Genomic DNA, 20,793 nt, shown 5'->3' on the forward strand with positions numbered 1-20,793 from the left:
GCTCTTATAGTCCCCACAACGACAACATTTTGTAGTCATAGTGACGTTTTAGTGAATTCATTTAGTGACATAAACAGCCATTAAATGGACCTGGTAGAATTACTCTAGGGGCTCTAAGTTTCACGCAGTTTTTCGCCTCCACTTAATCTAGGTTTGTATGCGCCTCCATCAGTCGCTACTTCTGAAGGCACGCTGAATAGCGTATTAGTGAGTCATCTGAGTGCATCGAAGTTGATTTTCTAGACGAAACACATTCTTGAGATCCGATAGCGATTTAGGAAATCGGGGGCTACTTTCCTCTGTCACGTTCAAACTACTGGCGCGTCACCACAGGAGGCGATTTAAAGCTATAGTAACGATGAAAGCGTAAAAATGTATGACCAAGTTTATCACTTAGCGTCGCTAAAAATTGAGTGTCTCGAGCCGGTACCTGACGGACCAACACTTAGCTTGCAAAGTGAGAAAATAAAGAAAAACACAAGGTTACTTCAGACTGGTAAGGTATTCATTAAAAACTTTACTTTCATTCATTTGGCAGAAAAAAAAAGCGAAATACCTTGAATAACGGTATAGCTTGCCACTTTAGGTTGACCGACCTTAAGCGTTTACAGGTCGAAGCCGGTCGGGAAAACAAATTTCGCTTGCTAAATGAACGCCGAATAGAAAAGCTAAATCAATTTAGACTGGTAAGTTGTTCTTTAATGAAGTCGCAGTTTCGCCCCAAAGGCGAAGAATCTGTTGCGATAGCAAATTAGTGGACAGCTATACGAAGTAAGGAGAGTAGCTTTATCGGCTGTTTAAACTTATAAACATAGGGGTACTAACTAAATTAACCATGGTGTCGCGCGCGCACCAGCAAACACGAACACATGTCATTCGCTGTCAAAACGCTGCAGTGAGGAAACGCGGCAGCAGCATCAAGCGAATTGGCCTTCGTGCTGCCGCTGCCATCAACGCAAACTAAGCCGCGAAAACACAACGCAGTGCGGACTGTAAGCGTCGCAGATGGCTTTTAAGATACAGCGGCCCGGCCGGGTGCGCGCTGCCCCTCAGGGCCACCCGGAGTAGCACTCCCTCCCCCCCACGTACCCCCTCCCCCTGAAGCCTTGCGCGCGACGGAAGGCGGCGCGCTTCCTCGCCTCTTTCCTCCGTTGCGAGATTGAGCCGCGATCGCCGCCTCACCCTCGCACGCTTTCATACAGCGTCGCTGCGACGATTTTGTCGTCCTTGGACTTTATACGTATACGGAGCCTCAAGGCGACGGCAGAAATTCGCCTGGAGTGTCCATGTGATTGCTATCGCAATAAAACATATGTTCGTTAGTTCCGCGGCAATAGGTTAATTACCCGCCGTGGTAACCCATTGGCCATGGCGTGGCGTTGGTGAGCTCGGGGTCGCTGCTTTGATCCTGGCCGCAGCGGCCGTATTTTGATCGGCGCGGAACGCAAAAGCGTTCGTGTATCGTGCATTCGATGCACTCTCCAGAAACCCAGGTGGTTAAAATTTCTAGTATGCTGAAGTCTTATTTGTCATTTCCAATGGCGGTGTGGGGGGGGGGGGGAGGGGGGCGACCTTCAAAAGGCAGAGATACAGGCAGGCACGTACCCAGGATTTTTTTTCGGGGGGGGGGGGCCACCACCACCATCATCATCATCATCATCATCATCATCATCGTCATCATCATGTTTTATGTCCACTGCAGGACGAAGGCCTCTCCCTGCGATCTCCAATTACCCCTGTCCTGCGCCAACCGATTCCAACGAGCGCCCGCGAATTTCCCAATTTCATCGCTCCACCTAGTGTTTTGTCGTCCTCGATGCGTTTTCCTTATCTTGGTGCCCATTCTGTAACCCTAGTGGTCCAACGATTATCTAACCGGCGCATTACATGACCTGCCCAGCTACATTTTTCCTCTTGATGTCAATTGGAATATCGTCTATACCCGTTCGCTCTCTGATGCAAACCGCTCTCTTTCTCTCTCCTAACGTTATGCCTAGCAATCTTCGTTCGATCGTTCTTTGCGCGGACCTTAACTTGCTCTCAAGTCTCTGCCCCATATGTCAGCACTGGCAAAATGCACTGATTGCATGCACACCTTACTTTTCAATAATAAGGGTCAGCTTCCAGTCAGGAGCTGGCAATGTCTGCCGTATGCAATCCAACTTATTTTTATTCTTCTGTGAATTTCCTCCTCATGATCAGCGTTCCCTGTGATTAATTGACCTAGGTAAACGTACTCCTTCACAGTCTCTAGTGGCCGACTGGCGATCCTGATCTCTTGTTCCTTTGCCGGCTATTTATCATTATCTTCATCTTCTGCATATTAATATTCAACCCCACTCTTACACTTTCACTGTTAAGGTCTCCAATCATTTGTTGTGACTCGTCTGCATTGTTCTTGAATAGAACAATGTCATCGGCAAACCGAAGGTTGCTGAGATATTTGCCGTCGATCTTTACTCCTAAGCCTTCCCAGTTTAATAGCTTGAATTCTTCTAAGCACGCAGTGAATAGCTTTGGAGAAATTGTCTCTCCCGTTTGACCCCTTTCCCTATAGGTATCTCCCTGCTTTTCTTGTGTAGAATTAAGGTAGCTGTAGAACCTCTGTAGATATTCTTACGCGAAGGACGAGTCAGTAAGACGAGAAACTATTTACATATTATATTTACAACAACGGTAGCAGCGAAGGCCGGTCAGATTCACAGCGCGAGCCCAGTTCGTTCTTCCTCCTCTTTTCTGGAGTGATGGCGCCCACGCACCTCGTTCAAACAAACAAATACCACACGCATGTAGCAATATTTTCCAAGCTTGTTACGTAAGTGTTCTGTACTCCTTGAATACGTAGTGCCTCTATGACTGCTGGTATCTCTACTGAATCAAATGCATTTTCGTAATCTATATAAGCCACATAGAGAGGCTTATTGTACTCTGCAGATTTCACGCCAACCTGATTGATGACATGAATGTGATCCATTGTAATGTATCTATTCCTGAAGCCAGCCTGTTTCCTTGGTTGACAAAATCGAGTGTTGCCCTTATTCTATTGGAGATTATTTTGGTAAATATTTTATATAATACTGGGAGCAAGCTAATGGTCCTATAATTTTTCAATTCTTTAACGTTTCCTTTTTTTGTGGATTAGTATAATGTCTGCATTCTTCCAGTTTTCTGGGACCCTTGCACTCGATAGACACTCCGTATAAAGAGCCGCCAGTTTTCCAAGCATTATGTCGCCTCCATCTTTGATTAAATCGACTGTTATTCCACCTTCTCCTCCCGCTCTTCATCGTTTCATGTCTTTCAGGGCCCTTCTGACCTCATCGCTAGTTATAGGAGAGTTTCTGTATCCTTTTCATTACTGTTTCTAAGTGAGGTATCGTGGCTCCTCTGGGTACTATATACAGGTCAGCTTAGAATTTTTCCGCTGCTTTTACTATATCTTCGAGATTGCTGACGATATTATCCCTCTTATCCTTTAGTGCATACATCATGGTTTGTCCTATGCCAGGTTTCTTTTTTACTGATTTCAGGCTGCGTTCATTTTTTACGCCTTCTTCAGTCTTTCTCATGTTATAGTTTCGAATATCAGTTATTTTCGCCTTGTTGATCAGTTTTGACAGTTCCGCGAATTGCGTAACGCTGTGCGGCCGCCAGTCCCATACAACCGCGTTGAGCGCAGGGCTCTGCGATTCTAGACGTTCTGCGCTCACCGCGAAAGGTTAGTAAAACACCCACATAAGCACAGCAGAGAAGTGGCTACGTGAGGCGGTTCGACGGATAACTGTAGAAGCGTCTTTCAAAGCAAGTAATTGTTCTCCACTTCCGGCGGCGTTTTCTCTACTTCCTTTCTAAATAAAAAGATGTTGATCCATAAATATTCTCATAAACAACGGTTACCTTTTTCATTATTGGCTTTTGCTTGCAGTTTGGTTGTTGCCTTGGCTCTCTCCCTTAGTAGATCGCTTAATTTCTCAACTCCTTGCGATTTTCGCTTCCAGTTCCCAATTTGGCACGAAAAGTGCTATAGAATTGGGAAAAAACAGACGAGGTAACGGGCGACAGTCATCTTGCTTATGGGTTTAAGGGTTATTGCAGGGTTTCATGATGGACGCTCTTTCACATTATTTTATTTCCCACCTTATCTAACCCATATCACGTGTATATGGTTCCGGGCATCTGCCAGCGTCGCGGCGAGCCGTAACTCAAGGAAAGAATGAAGCAAAGGGAAAAGTTAAACGCAATTGGCGTTTTCTCCGGCCACAACTCGTTCCATGAAAGTACAGACCAGCTGAGTAACAGCCGCATCCCTCTCCTGGTCCCAGGATCAGCCTAAACAAAGAAGGTTGAACTAACAAAAGCAACAGCTATGCGCGTGACGGTTGAATAGGAGGTGACAACTGAACGCATCTCGAGTTAATCGCGCGGGTGCGGAATCTATGAGAAAACTGTCCTTCACATTACAAGAGATGCCGATAACTACCGCCATCTAAAAGGAGTGAAAAAGGCAGCATATAATGCTGACCGATGAACAGCTGCCAAGTCTCAACACTGATCTGGCGGCGCTTTAGGAATGTGTGAGGAGTGGTGGTGTGGGTGGGGAGGGAGGGGGGTATGCCACATGATTTCGGGGGGAGGGGGCCCAAGCCCCCCACCGGCCCCTACCCCCCCCCCCCCCCCCCCCCTGGGTACGTGCCTAGATACAGGGCACCTGATTGTCATCTTCTGGCGCTGATTGCTCTTTTCAACGCCTGCGGCCCGCGAGTCCCGCGGCGCGTCCGGCAGCGTCCAAGCCGCGAATGGATGTTTGACCGAGACGAGACCTGCAATGCGGTTCTGACGGTGACAGTAAACTATTGCGTCCACACGGGCCAGTACACAGTATGGCGTGGTGCAATGCGGTGCGGTGTGGTGGGGTGTGCCGATGCGAACATATATACACTATACCCATATTAAGATTGTGGCTAGCATTATCTCCAACCAATCTGCTTTGCCGGTAGCCATTCCACGCTTACATCTGCTCTCGATTACGGGAGAGCCAGGTTTTTTTTTTATTGCGTGCAAATATCAACTATGTCGAGCGAACATTATTTACATTACATTTAGACTCACACCCCTAAAACAAATTCACACATGCTACACGAAAGTTCAAATACTGGGCAAACTAGGACAAGCACCCAGCTGGAAAATTCACTCAGGAACGGGTTCGAAGGGTTCAACCACGCTACGCACTCGAGTAGCCTCTTCTCGAAGAGAGATCCGGCGAGAAATTCACGTCACGTGGCTCTTAAAAAAATTATGGGGTTTTACGTGCCAAAACCACTTTCTGATTATGAGGCACGCCGTAGTGGAGGACTCCGGAAATTTCGACCACCTGGGGATCTTCAACGTGCACCTAAATCTAAGTACACGGGTGTTTTCGCCCCCATCGAAATGCGGCCGCCGTGGCCGGGATTCGATCCCGCGACCTCGTGCTCAGCAGCCCAACACCATAGCCACTGAGCAACCACGGCGGGTACGTGGCTCTTCCGATTGCTCTTGGAGCAGCAGCAGAATTGGCTCAGGCAGGCTTTGGCTCCGATCCCGTGAGCGTGGTTTTTTAAAACCTCCTTGGTGGGAACCAGTCACGTGTACTGAGAGCTGAGCACGTGTGTATTGTTCTCCGTATTCCTGGAATGTATCCATATATACGTTTTTTTTTGTAGTCCATACAGAATTTTAAACGTTGCCTGTGGCCGATAACCTGATTACTCGACGCGGCGGACCTCACTCGCAGGAGAAGTCTGAATGCATAATTGATAATTAGCAATCACCAATTAACCTTCCAATTAATTACTTGCATGCACACATTGCAATATACTAACTGCAGCTGGTGAGTTTGCAAGGCATCTTCACTGGAGAACGAATTTTAAGGATCGTACGGGTTTCGAGTTATGTTCCGGGAAATTTGCAGAAAGAATGCACAATTCCACTTACTTTACAAACCGATGTTCTATGTATTGAGGCACAAAAACAACTGCAACGCTCATGTATTTCGTCGCATACTTTGGGAATAAATATCTCGAAGCTGGTGTTATCTGGAAAATTCGTTCCAAGTGCGATATGCCTCGTGAACTCACTGGCTGCGATTCCTACCTTGCAATATATGTGTCGCAAAGTGATCGTTCGGAAGTTAATGAATATTTGTGAAAAATTTGTGAGTTTCTGTTTCCCGTGCAAGTAGCGTCTGTCTCTTTGAGTGAACCAGCTCAATGACTAGAATCAAGCTCCCGCCACAGGCGATATTAAAAGCTCCGTACGGTCTAAAGAAAAGAAAAAAAAAAGGAAACGCCTCGTATAGTGTCACCATATGTATACAGTCGAGCGCATATACATACGGCAACGCGTCCTCCCCGCAGGCCCGTACGTGTACGCGGACATCCTGGACTTCAAGAACCTGCAGGAGCTCGTGGTCAACGAGCGCGTCGACTGGCTCATCCACTTCAGCGCCCTGCTGTCGGCCATCGGCGAGCGCAACGTGCCGCTGGCCATGCGCGTCAACGTCGAAGGCGTGCACAACGTCATGGAGCTGAGCAAGCAGTACCGGCTGCGCCTGTTCGTGCCCAGCACCATCGGGGCGTTCGGCCCGGACTCGCCGCGCAACCCGACCCCGGACCTGTGCGTTCAGCGGCCGAGGACCATCTACGGGGTGTCCAAGGTCCACGCGGAACTGCTGGGAGAGGTATGCGAGAGAAAATTACCTCCTTCTTTCCTTTTATTTTTTGAAATCGGTACGCACGACGACATCTCGCCCGGTCGGGAAGCAGATTCACATTTTAAACACGATAAACGGAACGGCGCCGACCAAAGTAGTGTCGTCGAAGGGGGTCGACGCTTCGGATTCCGCGTGGAAGCCGAAACGTCAATCCTATTGACGACAATCTAATCGGCGTTCTGTTTATTGTTTGTAATATGAATGTGCTGCGTCTAGGAGACATGCTGTGTCTACGAGACTAGCAGTCTCGAGCTTAAGGACATATACGTGGAAAGACGTATACGTCTTTCCGTTCACACCAGCCGCTAACGACGCACTCCCTCCCCGTCGGCGGCTGCCGAGACACGGAGAACCAGAGAGACTTCAGACCACGCTGCGCGCAGCTCCCTCTGAAATAAACTCCGTTTCCCTGGCACGAACGCCTTTTTATTACGCCTAGCGCAGACACAACGGAATGATAGACTTTTGTTAATGCGATGGCACAAAAAACTGGGTCGTCATGACCTTGCACCAGAGTTTGTAACCAGGGAAGCGGAAGATAGGCTGACACCGGGCTACACGGCCGGACGCAGCGTGGTCGAGGGCGTCGATGGGCCGCATCGTGGCACAAATACGCGTACGATGTTATTGCGTACTCGTAAGGGCTTTCGCGTGACGTACAGATCAAAACGTGGCCTCCGGTGACGTGTAGGGGAGTGAAGTCGGCGGAGCAACTGACGGGGTGAGAGCAACGGTGCGGGGAAGGAGCAACTGCGTAGTGGTGCGACACAGAGGCGACGAAATAGCGAGCGCGTAGAGGAGGACATGGTTGCGCGGGTGGGACCGCGTGCGCTTCGTTGCGCAATGTTGGTCATAGGGGAGGATGGCTGTGGCTAGTACAGAGATGTACGGCAAGGGGTTACTGAGGTCTACCGAGATAACATGAATGGTATGTTATACAGTCGGCTCCCGTTAATTCGACCTTTACGGGAACGCACAATTTTGGTCAAATTATCCGAAAGGTAGAAATTATCCAATGCCAGCAAATTAACGAACGTAAACCTTTTTTTTTCATTTTAATGCTTGAAGTAGTCTGGAATGTCTTTTTGTTTCTTGCTCTTGAAGCGGCGACTCAACCAGAGGCGAAGAGCAGCGCCATGTTTAAAGACTGGCTCAGCGAGACACGACACGAAACAGGAGGCAACACATTCGCCACGGGCGGATTCAACGCCGGCCACAAAAAAAAAAAAAACAGCATTTATGTAAAACAGCTTTAGCCTAGGGAAACAGTAGAATTGTTTGCTGAATTTGTTTTCAAGCTTACAGTAACCGCTGCATGCGGGTCTGCAGGTGTCGAATTAACCGGAGAGGCATGCTTTCGAGTTCGAACTAAACGAGTTTCCCTTCCCTGCCAATGTTTGGTTTATTACCGGGACCGTTTCAGCGAGCTTGAATTCGGCAAACCGGAGTCGACCGTATAATAAATATACAGAGGGCGCTGCTTATTCAAGTAAGCAACAAACGAAAAACTTTCGAGCTCTAAATTCTTAATAGGAATGCTCGTTATATAATTTCAGATTCACTTAACTAGCCTAGCCGAGAAGTACTAGAAAAAGACGCGAAGGTGGTAGCACAGTAGGGGTACGTGTCTGTGCTCGCGCTCATCTAAAGCGACAACTGCACAATTGTGTAGAGTACCGCTTAGTTGAACGTACAACGGCACTAAGCGAGCATCGACATCTCTCCTGCCACAGCCAGTTTGAAAAAGGAACAAATACTCGCCTGCGGTCGAACTATATACCATCGTTTCGTTATCAGTACCAAGAAATGACGTCACGTGCAGACAGGTTAAGCTGAAAGGCGCGCTGAGCAGATCATCCGGCGCCATCTTTTCGTCAGGATGGCGCCGCCGAAACTAGCCATGTAAGAGCGATGAGATATCAGTCAGGAAAACAAAAAGAAATTACGACTATTTGATTTCCGGACTGGAGGTTACCGTAGAAGCTGCAGCAGCTGAATGGACATTTATGTATACAATGTGAAAGTAGTCTGAAAATCGGTTTGCGAGGACGTGCATTGTGATGCGCATTTTTCCGCGGAAGAAGAGCACGTCTCGAGAGCTTGAACGAGAAGTCGAGATAGATGTTCAGCGGTTCAGAAACGTGACACACAGTGCAACCGCCGGCCACAAAGGTTCTCGCGCGACTGCAAGTGCGTCTTCGAGAGCTAGCTGACGTACGGCGACGAATGCCATCGTTGGAGTACGAAAGACGGGCAAAGAAAAAAGAAGAGGAAGGAAAAAAAAAGGGCAGAAAGAGGCAATTAGGTTTATTAAAGGAGCGGTGCGATTTGAGTATATTTGTTGTAGTGAGCGTATTAAAGTGAGCGCTCGTTGTTTGGTCGTGTGGCTCCGTTTAGGGAACAGAGGCGACGCGTATACGCAGCGCTGTATAGTAAAGTGCACTACGACAAACTAGGATAGTGTGCTAGAACAGAGCTTGCTAGAATGAAGTCTGCACAAGAATAGTGAAGTGTACATTATGCTACAGCATGTGAGCAATGCGAGCCCCGTAGTGCCCGCGACCAACGCCCACATTCACACGAGTATAGCGAAACTTTTATATGGGACGAAGAGCGCAAAGAACACATTTAATACGCAAATGCATTAGTCTGTTACAACGTACGTTTCACGGGAGAAGATATATTTTAAATAAATTCGGCTGTGGACACTTATATTATAGGGAACGCCATTTTCCCGCTTTGTTCAGTTGTTTCCGGAGCACTGCTACATGTGAACCCATGTACGTAGTTAGCGCTTTCTTCGTGAAAATCAAACCTTTCAACTATATGCTCTGTACATGTAGCAACCACGACATTCGTGCACTGCTCAATCTCTAAGCATGGTCATGGTACGCAGTACTACCACCACAAATTCGGCCTGGATTTCCGGTGTCTTCGGTTTCCGGGTGTCATCTCGTACGACAGTGAGCCCGGAGGCGGGACCACAGGTACGTATGCCCCCTACACGGTCGCTTCTATAGCTTCGCTGCTGCCTTACGTGTGCGTCAATTACCTTTCCGCTTGTAAAGCGAAGGTTTCTCCAGAATCTGCTGACTGTGGCTGCTGCTGCGTCTTGCCAAATGGCTCAGAGAGAGCAACAATAATAAAATATGTCGCAGACTCACCAGTAGTTGACATCTCGTTAACTGCACAAGATGCCGACGCGCGTCGAACTGGTGGCCGACGCATGTGCTTGGCGGATGGCGGAAGCGTTGCCGCAGGTGGGCGTCGAGCTCGCACCACGGAATAAGATAGCTCAAACTCAACTCACGCTGTAATGAGCAACATTACTTGTGTTACTAGCTTTGAATGCACATAAAAGATACCGCGTGGCTAACATTAATCTGAATTACCTGTACCACGGATTCTAGTCACCCACATATATATAGTGGGATCTCTCACATCCAGGCCCACGATAACGCAACGATTCTATTTTAATTCTATTCCTTTCCGCGCTTTGTCCGTGTTGCGAACGGCGCTGGGCTCTTATTGTCACCGGGATCGGCCGGTTGCGAAGGCTGCATAACAAAGTAATAGGATCGACGAAAGGAACTGATACATTTCATCGGGCCAAATTGGGGCCTTGAAACGTAGAGGCCTAACTACACGTGCGCCTGCCAACGCGCGATAGCTCGCACGCATGCGCAGCGGTGCAGCACAGATCTCTTCACCACAGCAAAAAAAAAAAAAAATGGCTGTGGCTTAGCTAAGGTTACGCCCAGGATGCGAAGCATACTAGCCTTTATTTTAACGCGACAGCGTTAAGGAGCTCGTGTCGCAGAAAAGCCGGTGTCGTCGGTGTCGGTGTCTGCGGCGTTGCACTTCATGAATAAATCGTTGTCGCGCCGAACGCTGCGTTGCTCGACGCTCACCGCGTCCGATGCGGGGGGCGACGCCGCGAGCGACGGCGCGAGTTGGAGCCCCGTTTCTCCTCTGTCGTGACGTCACGGTGTCACGTGGTATTGAAGGCGACACCGCCGCGCCTGAGGAGCTGGGTTGAGCTCTAGTAATATGCTTCGCATAAAATATCGGTGCTCTGACCGCCTAGCAAAAATACGAAGCGATGTCTACCCAGGCGAAAATTGTGAGTCAAGTGGGCACGCGCTGTCGCGCGTCTTGTAGGTTCGAGCAGCCATTACTCGCGAGGCGGGGCAAACGCAAGGCGCGAGCCTTCGCGCGCCGGCAAGGGTACGTGCAGTTTGGCGCCATAAATTTTAAAGATCATAAACATCGGAAAAGGTTACAGAAACGCAAGCAAACATGGCGGCTACGTCTTTTTCCACACGCCCATTATACTGGCGGAGCACATACCGTATATATTCGTGTAAGGGCCGCACTTTTCTTTCTAGAATCTTGGATGCGTGCGGCCCTTGCACGGATTAGGTCTATGACAGCCCGCTAAAATTAAGGTTCGTACTGTTTCCGCAAGTGCAGCAGAGGGTAAGAGAGGCGCAAATGACATAGCGCTGCAATAAACGACCTCAGATACCGGCCCATCGACCCTGACCAGAGTTGACCCAAACAGGGCTACCTTCTTTAAAGACGAAATGCCTCCAATCTGTCTGGAGACATTGTCACCACTGCCGAGACGACGCGGTACACAAAGAAAAAATATTTCCCGTGGTTGAACGCGGTTAAACCAAGTTTGTAGAGCGATAGCACGCTTGCTTGGGAAAGGACACAGATGCTGCTCGGCACGGCGGCAGCAGCAGCGAGCGAATTGACCTTCATGATGAATCTCGCTTCAACGCGAACTAAGCGTCGAAGGCACAGCGCATACGAAGCTACCAGCACTCGGCGCACTTTGTACACTTCGCAGATTGCTTTCAAGATGTGGGCGTCCATGCGGCGTAAGCAGCAGCCGCCAGTAATGGCAGGCTAAGTCCCAGTTAGACCTTGACTGGGCTTGAAGGTCAGATTTACGGAACCAGGCGTTTTATGGGTTTGAACCTGGAGTAGAATAGCTAACGCTCCAGTCACATGAGGCTGCCCTTACACGAGTATTACGGTACACAGAATGAGTGGTTAACATTTAGAAAGCGCGAAAAATGCAGTTAAGCTAAATGTTAACTAGGGCAGCAACGCTGCACATTTTGAGTACTCATCTCTCTACGCTGGTGCTAGTAGCATTTCTAGACAATGGTCATCCTTTGTGCACTGGCTGGCTTCGGTTTTCCAATCACAACATTCCGCCAAATGTAGTCAATTAGAAAGGCAATTTGCAAATTTCTGCATTAAACTCTGACATCTACTGCTGCAATCGAGTGATGCATGTTGAAAACCGTATTTGATTGTTTGCTGCGCTGTTTAAAGCCTGCACATTCATTTATTGCACACGTGCAGAAAAGCTCCGCTTCACGTCTTCGGATTACAATGGCAGCCAGGAGAGGAGGCGAAGGGGCTTGAGTTATTTGGGGGGGGGGGGGGTGCTTACTTTAGAGGGGGTCATGCTAGACTGCAGCCATGTGCTCGCCTGCCCTGATGGCATTGGCGGACCCAGAAAGAGGGCCATGATACCCCCCCCCCCCCCCCCTCCCCTACCTGCACTCCCCTTAAAGAAAAAATAAAAACGAGGCGCCATTGCTTTCTCATAATTGAGCATGCAAAAGCTTCTAAAGTGAAACAGACTGACAGTTCTGCAAAAGGCTTTGTTCTCTCTGCCTGTTTAACGCTGGCGCCCGCTGCGATGCAGACTATGCGGTGCAAGTGTTCCACGACGCCCTCAAGCACGGAAAGTTCACCTGCTACCTGAGGCCTGACACACGCCTCCCAATGATCTACATAACGGACTGCTTGCGCGCTCTCATGGAGATGATGGAGGCCCCCTCGGAGAGCCTCAAGCTTCGCACCTACAACGTGACGGCCATGGACTTCACGCCCAACGAGCTGTTCCAGGAAGTTCGCAAGCTGGTTCCTGAGCTCGAGGTCGAGTACAAGCCCGACGGGCGGCAAGCAATCGGTGAGTCCACCACTGAGAATGCCAAAGGTGCACTCAAAAGCAAGGACGCTTTTTTTTTTAAGTTCGTGTGCGGCATAAGCATGGCTGTGCTTCGGAAATGTTCTGGTTTTATATTTTCACTGCTGCTTATAGCTGTGTAATAGCATCAACGCATACCCACAGATGCAGGCATAAAGGAGTGGCGCTGTCAACACCCTGTGTAATTTTCCTCCACCAAAGCATGCAGAATGTTTATTAGAATAAGTGAGAGTATGTGGTACATCGACTGGCATAAATGTGTTGGTAGCAGTGGGCCCCTTTAAATGAGCTAGGACTGGAGGCTTGTCTAAGGAACTGGGTAAGGGGAAGGGAGACGTCTCATTATACAGGATGTTTAAGCTACACATAATTTTTTAATAGAAAAACCATTAGCGTAGCATTTTCGCAGAGGAGCAGGCGAGACAAACATACTTTTCGCCTTATCGCATGTTTGAGAAAATCAATTAAAACAAATGTGCTAACCTTCTGTTATAAACAACTGCCCCCAAGGCACTGTCAGAGTTGGAGGCAGCCGCATTTTAATGCAAACCCATTCTTTGTAAACCTCGAAAATCGCACCTAATTCGAGATCATTGAATATCAGCGCTAAATACGGCCGATATCGAAACAAAGCGTGACCCACCGCTACGTCAGATGGAAACATCTCGTGACGAAGCATGTGATGAAGTTTGAATGATAGCATGTCACGGCAAATACTGATACTGCACATCGTGTCAGATGCTTGCTACGCAAAATGCGCATCAATATCAGCCGCGATTGGCCGTGGCGTTCAGTTTCGAACTTCGTCACGCTTTGTGTAACAGGTCGTTTCCATCCATCACAGTGAGGCCACCTTCTCAGAGCTCCCGCTGCCCTCGGTTTCGATACTGCCTAAATTGAGTGTTGAAATTTCATAATGAATATCGCAAATTAGGTGCAATCTTCAAGATTTAAAAGGAAAGGCGGTGCAATAACATGCGACTACCTCCAAACATGACATTTAAGTAACTGTCTCCAAGGCTCCAAACTAAAAAGGTAATGAAATGTTCTTGTTAGTTAGTCTTCTGTAACTCACACTGTTAGCGGTAAAGTATGTCGGCCTTGCCTAGAAACTCGGCAAATACGCCATGTTCAGTATGTTAATAACATTTTATGAAATACATGTAGTCAAAAATTTACCGACGATTGTGATACTCCCTAATGTGACATTTGAGCACAGCTCTATACATGTTTTCATTTTGGTTTTATATTCGCTGGCGCGGCTGCCTCTCTCATTTGGAGATCGCGAAGCAGCGTGTAGGTAAACTTGTAGGCGCGATTCACAGCAACCGCTGCAAAGACCTTGCAGACGACGCCCGCTAGTCTGGCGCCATCTTGTAGCCATCATCGCCACACTATATATTTCTTCCGACGCTTTCGCCATACCCTCCTCATCCGCTTTTCGCCTCATGGTTCCACTGCATCTTCCTCGCGTCTTTCATCCTCCACTGCGCTCCGCGATCGCTTTCATCCTTTGCTGTGCTCATTCGCTTGGTTACACCGACGCAGGAACGGGCACTTAAGACACACACACCCCACTCTGCAGAAGTTTTACATGCAAGGTTTCACAGCAAGTGCCTTTTGTTTGCTAGAGGTACAAAAGGTAGCATCGATGCATACTGTACGAAGTTGTATCTTTGCTAATTAAGTAATATTTCTTATAGATCACAATAACCGGGATCCGGTGGCAACTGTAGTCCTGTCCTACATTTATGCCATGTGCTTTCTGCTTTCAATAAAAAGTGTCACTTTTTATTTTATTTATCACAAAGTCTTGTACTAATGGACGACTTATTGATCGATTACAATAAATTGAAAAAGCATGCTAAAACTTAGGTTGGACTCGATAAATCTACCTTTACCGCCCTTTAATATCTTATTGATCGGTATGACAGTGTATGCAAGGACAGGGTAGCTTCATAATTGACACAGTTACCAGTCTTTTAATAAAAAAACTCCAACTGTTTTCACCTATGTGGTTGCATCCTGCTACAAAGGAGGTGTGGAAAAAAAAATGATCGGCACTGCTGCAATCTCACTTCACGATTTCATTGCCTGAAAATCTGAGAAGAAACAATACTGAACCATCTAGGCAGAACACTCAAAGGCATCATCAGCAGAGCAAATTTTACTTGGTCATATCTTTAACCTCTGGTTCAATGTTTATAATACAGTGCCTGAAGGCTATTTCTGGGTGGAGCAGATTTTCAAAATTTTTTATACCCCAGATTCTCACCTCATTGCTTTACCTCCCTCTCCCGCCATATTGAGTTTGCCATAGCATAGGTGGACAAGCCACTGTCCATCTTGCACTTATGTAAATAGCAACAGCACAATTGAAAAGACCAATAAAGAGTGTTAGAGATTGAATTTGGCCTTCTTTGCAGCTGACTCTTGGCCACAAGTGTTCGATGACAGCAATGCGCGCCGGGACTGGGGCTGGAAGCCAACCTACGATTTGGCTCAGATGTGCAAAGTTATGGTGGACAATCTCCGAACCGTCTATCAGCGCTGATCTGGGAGACCAGCTTAGGAAAAATAGCCATCTTGATTCTTCTGGAAACAGGTGAGTAACGACGGGCAACTTTAGAAGATAGGACAATCCGCAGAGCATGAAACTTTAATGATGCTGTTTTTTGCCACAGCAGCATGGACTTTTGGTACTTTTAGTGGAAAAAAACTAACACATTATAAGTTGACAGTTGTTATAAATAGCCTATTTTTCTCCAGGAACAACAGCATTCTGAACTGTCTTCCCATGGCTTGGTGTTGATTTACAGTAAGGACACAGCGGGAGTGTAACCGATAAAAACCACTTATTCCAGCATGCCAGCAGGCCCATACATTGGAAATGCCATCAGTACAGTTTTTCGATCTGTCTGCTAAAGAAAAAAGCGTGAATGAACAAAATCTGACCGTAGAAGTGTATAAAGGTTTCAAATGGACCAGTGCATCATTGAAAAAGATGCTTAAGTGTCATCAAAAATGATAATATACTTCATTCTCTAAAGATAAAAATCTCTTATCAGATCAGACTAGTGCTTTTAGAGCAACATGTCAGTAGCCAAACTGCTTCACTGCATCTTACCAGCCTGTTGCCTCCATGCCTGTGAAGCAAATTCCATGGTACATGTCACCATGCAGGAGGTAAGCGAGAGGGGCTGTGCACATGACTTCCAAGAGCGTGTGCATGACACCACAATGAAATCTTCCCATCTCCGAGATCGCATGCGAAATAGGCGGCTCACTAGTGCAGCGCTTGGGAAAGGGCGCAACGCACCTCGTCCTTCACACCCATCAGCAGCATGTTTTACCAGCAGGCCACACACAATGTTGGATTCCATTACATGAAATGGTGCAGGCAAACTGGACTGTATATTGCATTTTTATTTATTTATTTTTTTTATGGGTGATTGTTCATTGAATAAACTGACGCCAGGAAACCTATGTGCTAACTTCTTTCATTAAAGCTTCTAAAGAATGTTTTGCAGAGCGACATTAAATTTTTTTTAATTTGACACTGGAGATGAGCGGGATAATCTTACTTTGCATGGGGCGGCAAAATACGCTTAAGTGCTCGTACTCAGTGGCCATGTCACATGTGATGAAGTGTCCTGCAAGCATGCGCAATAGAGCTTACCTGGCAGGGGTAATGGAATTTCAATTTTTCCTGAAGGTCCTTAACAGTTTGAGAAGTGTCAATAATTGCGAAATACCGTGTTCTCACACATCATCCTGCTATGTGGCCAAGATCTGGCATGGCATGAAGTGGCCAGATTTTATCCCACAGTAACTTATGTCAGACTGCAAGAATGAAATACCAAAGCACAAACGGTATAGAAGTGCAAGTGCTACATGGACAGTAAGTGATGATAAGAAGATGCCAGTGGGAAGTTCATCAGCACTGTGGTAGCTGAAGCCCCACACGAAGTCCAAAGAAAGTGCCAAATAAACTGTTACTGTAATTGTGCTTCGAAACTTTTAGATTTCGTTTGTGCTGTTACTTCAAAATAAGTGCCTTTCAAATGCAGTCTGACAACACTACCAGCAGTATGCTACACCAGGGGGCCAAAGACAATGTTGGATTTCACCGGATGCAAAATTCCATTTAGCATTTTCATTTGCATTCTCCTTATGACTTTCATATCATATCATGCAGCAGTGCAGAGAACAGACAGGGATGCAAAAGGAAGAGCTGACTAAAGCACCACTCTTTTGAGCTGAAGGTTTAACACAGGCACATGACAAATATGTATAAAGTGGAATGCATAAAAATGAAAAAAAAAGAAAACTGCCAACACCTCTACAATAGTGCTTGTGTTGTCCTTTTTGTCTGCGCACGCTCTTTGTGTTTCTACGTAATGAAGATAATTTTAACTCGCCTAGTTCTCTACTCACACCATACTTTTGTTTTTGTTCAATTACAGCGAATGCCAAGAAAAAAAGGAGGCTGCAAGTTCTGGGCATGCGCTGTTTCCCTCACGACTCGCACGCGCCATCCGTCCACCACTGTCGTCAGCATCGAAGTGCAATCGCAGTTGGCTGCAAACTGGATCCTTATTCAACACAGTGCTTTAACGAAGGCAGCTTGAACACCTAGACCTGACCTGAAACGCCCTTTTCATTGCCATTTTGATGCTTCAAGCATACGTCTGTCGCCAACTTCTAGAAACTGCGAGTCAAATTCACTCTTCATCTCAGCACTTCTTAGCAATGCAACTGAAGCAGTGAGCTTGGCCATTGGATTTGAGCCAAGAGAAATCGTAACCGTGCACTACTCCACCAACTTCATGATTCTTCCTGTGAATGTGTGGGCATGGTAAACAAAACCCTGACAAAGGCCTCTGATGCTACTAAAAAGTTCGAGCATTATGATGAAATCTCAAGAACATCTGCTTCCCAATGCTCCATGTTTTAGCACCCATTGATTGCATTGCATGGCTCTCTTGCCTTCTCACTAATTCATGTTAGACACGCAGTCACCAAACTGTGCTTGGCAATGTCTGCTGGAACACAAGTAGCAAAAGAATAAAAAGAAAAATAGAAAGAAGACAGCAAGAAAACAGATGATGCGAGACAAGTGTTTACATGAAGATGGAAGTGATCAACATAGTGGAGTGAGGGATGTCTCGGATCAGAGCCAACGTTTTGAGGAGACTTGTTTTTGTCAGCGCCCCAATGATGGCAAGTCCCTTTGTCAAATGTTGGCTCCAGCCCAAGGCATCCCTTGCCCAACCACTGTTGACGTAACTTCATGAGTGCAATAGGGGTTAAACACACCTATTGCCTTCTTTCCTAGCCTCACTTTGTCATGTGCTGCTACTACATCCCCTACTGAAAGTTGTATGCATTTCGGCCATCGCAGCTTGTGACCTCATGGCTAACCTGAAACCTAGAGCAGTTGCTTTTCTGTCGCGATCAGGAAACAGGTGGTGACAAGCCGAATGTTTCACACTTCTCTCGTGATGTAAAAACTGTGAAAGAGTGATGAGCTTTCTCATTCAGCACAGTTTGTGATTGCTATGTTACCTTTGCAAGAAAAAAAGAAATGTGGCTTTTTGTAGAAGTGTGTGCCTTAAAAACGTCTTTCATTGTGCGACATCTGTCAAGTTGCAAGTGTTGACAGTGTTTACCTTACAGGCAAATTAAAAGTTAAGCTACGAGGTAATTTAACTATCCAAAAAATTCTCCTTGTAGACATTACACAGAGTTGATATAAGCATATAGGAGCAGATATTTATTCAACTGAACATACCCTCACTACTGTGATGGGCAAAATTTTGTTCATATTGTCAGCGGCAACTAAACATAGCAGCACATTTGGTGAGCAGCAACTATCAGTGCATCAGTGTATCAGTTGCAGTGAAGTGTTGACAGCATACAACAGCAGCTTTAGACATAGCCTAAACAATTTTTCAGCACTCAAACTTGTAAATAAGGACAGCTTTGTGTGCACATGTTTGTTCAATGTGAACTTTTCAAAGATGTATTTCTGCCTTTGTACAGAGCAATGTAGTGTGTCGGTCAGAATTGTTGTTTGAGTATTTACAGGCTCTTGTAATTCAAGACATTCAGCATATGCATGAGCTGTTAACTCTATCTCTTTAGTTATGAGTAGATTTAAAGACTGCTTTTTTTAGATGCTTCTTACCCATTATGTACAAGAAGCTTTTCAATGGCTGTATTTTGTGACAATTCCTTTCCTTAACATGTTTGCTGTGGCAGCATTTTTCTTTTTTTGAAGTCCCGATTGGATATATAGAATATTTGCACAAGCCTACTATTACTACTACATGAGCAGAGTGACAAGTTTCAGCGGCCACAGCCCATCAGTTACGCTCGCGGCCAATAACACAGAATGTCACATGCTGGAAGCACAAAGTTGCCCAAATGTTATTTGACTGAACCTTGCATCCACACATCGTAGAACTGCTATATGAAGTACTTTCTGCAAAGAACACATCACAGATCACAAACAACTTCACTGCGAGGCATGAAACGATGTGTAGTGATAACTAAGTGCTTTGTAGTATTTTATAATGCATTGCACACTGAACTAAATGAACTGTTCATTGAGGCGGCACTCTTAAAATATCGCAAATCATGTGAAAAATAAAAATAATTGAACAGCTTTTCAGTTAACTTGACACAGCACAATCCTGTTTCAGCACTTTCAATCAGTGGGCCTCTAACACGCCTGCCAATCGTAGTTGACCATACTCGTGCGACACAGTTCACAGAACAGGCTCTAGGGTTTTTAGGATGGCATGCTAGGTCCAGTGCTGAGAAGCTGCAGAATGCAAATGCTAAAACACTTCACATTGTACATCAGGTCATGTTTTGGTAAAGACTCGCATTCCTTGTACTTAAGAGCAACAGACTCAGACATAAAATGTTCAGCTTAAGAAGAGCGCGCAAGTTAGACAGAAGATAACAAACAAGGAGTGATCTATTTGTCTCTAGGCTTCATCTCTCTTGCGTCCTTGTTACAATGTGCATTCTACATCTCACCATCCTAAACCAAAACACCCAATGAACTGATTTTATTCGATATTGAGAATAATATCAGTGCCTTAAGAATGACACAGCCAAACAATCATTTCTCCTTTGAAAACGTGACGCTTTGTTGATGACAAAGATTGTACGCTGTTACTGCATGGACCATGAATTTATAAAATTAGGACAGCTGAAAACACCAAGCAGACAAGACTGCACACATTAGTCATTGTTTACATGATTGCATACAAGTGCTTCACTGTTTTGAAAAGAGTACCTTGCAGCATGTCATTGAATACAGTAAACCCTTTTAATACGTGCTCCACAGGAGTGCATGAATAGAATTTAGAAAATGCATTATGGTAACATACTGTTAAATGGATTATAAAAACAAATGCACAGCTAACTCAGGATGACAGGTCTAACTTTTGCTTGATTGCTTTCAGGGAGGGATACATTCACTTTCGCAGGATGTAGTGCCCAATGCGATTCCTCGATGGAGCGATACACATTCCACTTTGATTAATCAGCATATGCCAAGTAGATATTCTCGAAAATGATTGGTAGACAACACAACCCCAGTCTTTAAAGAATGATCTACCAGTCTAAACCAAGTCAGTCTCTCTTGTTGGTGCTTTTAAACACACCAGAGACTAACCTTCAGCAATGGTATATAACTGGAAAAAAAGAAGAAAAAAGTATCCAAGAAGGCTGTATTAATGGGGTTCTGCTGTGCCTGTTTTACACACTGACAAAAGGAAGGACATTCTACCATTCCTTGCTCCTTATTTCATTATTGTTTTGAAGGAAGGAATGGATTGTTAAAACAGAATATTTATTAAAAATTGCTGAAAACTCTTCTTCGTCTTCTTTTCTTTTTTTGGTTCGCCCACGGCTGTGTACATAATAAATACTGCTGGAACAGCGGAGCACTGCGTCAGTGCTATGACTCCATCATGGATTCCTCTTGAGCTGTAGCATGGAAAGAAGA

General features: G+C 46.1%; 2 protein-coding genes across 8 annotated transcripts in view; one reads left to right on the forward strand and one right to left on the reverse strand.

Moving 5' to 3' along the window:
- Tdh (L-threonine dehydrogenase) overlaps window positions 1–20,662 on the forward strand; it is an 88,405-nt gene extending 67,743 nt beyond the window's left edge. For all 7 annotated transcript variants that reach the window (XM_065446221.2, XM_065446224.2, XM_065446222.2 and 4 more), the window contains 5 exons: window positions 6,396–6,718; window positions 9,648–9,738; window positions 12,483–12,749; window positions 15,194–15,372; window positions 17,234–20,662. In XM_065446221.2, coding sequence (XP_065302293.1) covers window positions 6,396–6,718; window positions 9,648–9,738; window positions 12,483–12,749; window positions 15,194–15,321 — 809 coding nt within the window. In that variant the 3' untranslated portion in view covers window positions 15,322–15,372; window positions 17,234–20,662. The remainder of the gene's footprint in view (window positions 1–6,395; window positions 6,719–9,647; window positions 9,739–12,482; window positions 12,750–15,193; window positions 15,373–17,233) is intronic.
- Prim2 (DNA primase subunit 2) overlaps window positions 20,617–20,793 on the reverse strand; it is a 90,997-nt gene continuing 90,820 nt past the window's right edge. Inside the window, exon 13 of the mRNA XM_065446217.2 lies at window positions 20,617–20,774. Within this exon, the coding sequence (XP_065302289.1) occupies window positions 20,746–20,774 (29 nt within the window). The 3' untranslated portion in view covers window positions 20,617–20,745. The remainder of the gene's footprint in view (window positions 20,775–20,793) is intronic.

Source organism: Dermacentor albipictus, chromosome 6 (assembly GCF_038994185.2).
Source record: "Dermacentor albipictus isolate Rhodes 1998 colony chromosome 6, USDA_Dalb.pri_finalv2, whole genome shotgun sequence".
In the NCBI taxonomy this organism is placed as follows: domain Eukaryota; kingdom Metazoa; phylum Arthropoda; class Arachnida; order Ixodida; family Ixodidae; genus Dermacentor; species Dermacentor albipictus.